The following is a 948-nucleotide window of genomic DNA, read 5'->3' on the forward strand; positions in this document are numbered from 1 at the left end:
TGGGTGCCGCCGGTGGCACACGCCTGTAATCCGAGCTACTCGGGAGACTGAGACGTGAGGAACGAGGTTCGAAGCCAGCCTGGGCAGGGGGGACTGCGAGACTCATCTCCAGCTAACCACCAGGAGATCCTGAGTTCAGGATCTGCACACACACCCACAACGGTCATGGAGAAAGAAGAAGGCGGCTGGCCGACGCACCAGGAAGATGAAGGATGCTGAAAAGTCAGTCACGGAGAATGCACCAGGTTTCCTTCGTTTCCTCTCATAGAAGCGGGAAAGGGTGACTGCAGGTCTGTGAAACGTCTCCAAACCTACCTGGGGCTGGGTCAAATTGGATGCCACTGGGGTCACGTGGGAAGCAGTAACCAATGCCAGGCCGGCTGAACTCCGCCCCCAGTGGGGCGGGGTGCATGGGCGAGCATCCCGGCCATAGTTTGTAGCTCCGCCTCCCGGACCGCCCAACGTCCGCAGCCTAGGCCCCGCCCCTCGCTCGCGGGCACAGCCTCTGATTGGAGGAGTCCTACATCGGGCCGGAAGCGCTTCTTTTACCACCCCAGTGTTGCAGCCTCCCGACCGCCAGAGGGCGACGAGCAGGAATTTGAGTGTTCCGGTCCAGCGCGCGTTCCGCTTTGACCTCTGACGTGCGCATGCTCCCTGCGTCCGGAGGTCACTCACGCCGGTGCGCCGCGGGCCCCGAGGTCACCATGCTCTGAAGAGATGGGGGCGTCGGTGTTCCGCGCCCTCAGGAATTTCAACCTGGAGAACCGGGCGGAACGGGAGATCAGCAAGAGGAAGCCGTCCTCGGCTCCCAGACACCCTTCCACCAAGAAGCTCCTGGTGGAGCAGATGAGCCATCATCCAGAAATTGAACGAGAAGTTACTAACAAGGATAACAAGCTGCACTCATTTTTGAAAGATATATACGTTGATTCCAGAGATCCCGTGTCT

The 948-nt window shown here is 59.8% G+C and overlaps 1 protein-coding gene across 1 annotated transcript in view; it reads left to right on the top strand.

Annotated features, from left to right (window-relative positions):
* The first annotated feature begins 646 nt into the window (after positions 1-646).
* Positions 647-948, top strand: part of Ndufaf4 (NADH dehydrogenase (ubiquinone) complex I, assembly factor 4) — a 4,863-nt gene continuing 4,561 nt past the window's right edge. The window contains exon 1 of the mRNA XM_013022382.1: positions 647-942. Within this exon, the coding sequence (XP_012877836.1) occupies positions 718-942 (225 nt within the window). The 5' untranslated portion in view covers positions 647-717. The remainder of the gene's footprint in view (positions 943-948) is intronic.

This window comes from Dipodomys ordii, unplaced genomic scaffold (genome assembly GCF_000151885.1).
Source record: "Dipodomys ordii isolate 6190 unplaced genomic scaffold, Dord_2.0 Scaffold62, whole genome shotgun sequence".
NCBI lineage: Eukaryota > Metazoa > Chordata > Mammalia > Rodentia > Heteromyidae > Dipodomys > Dipodomys ordii.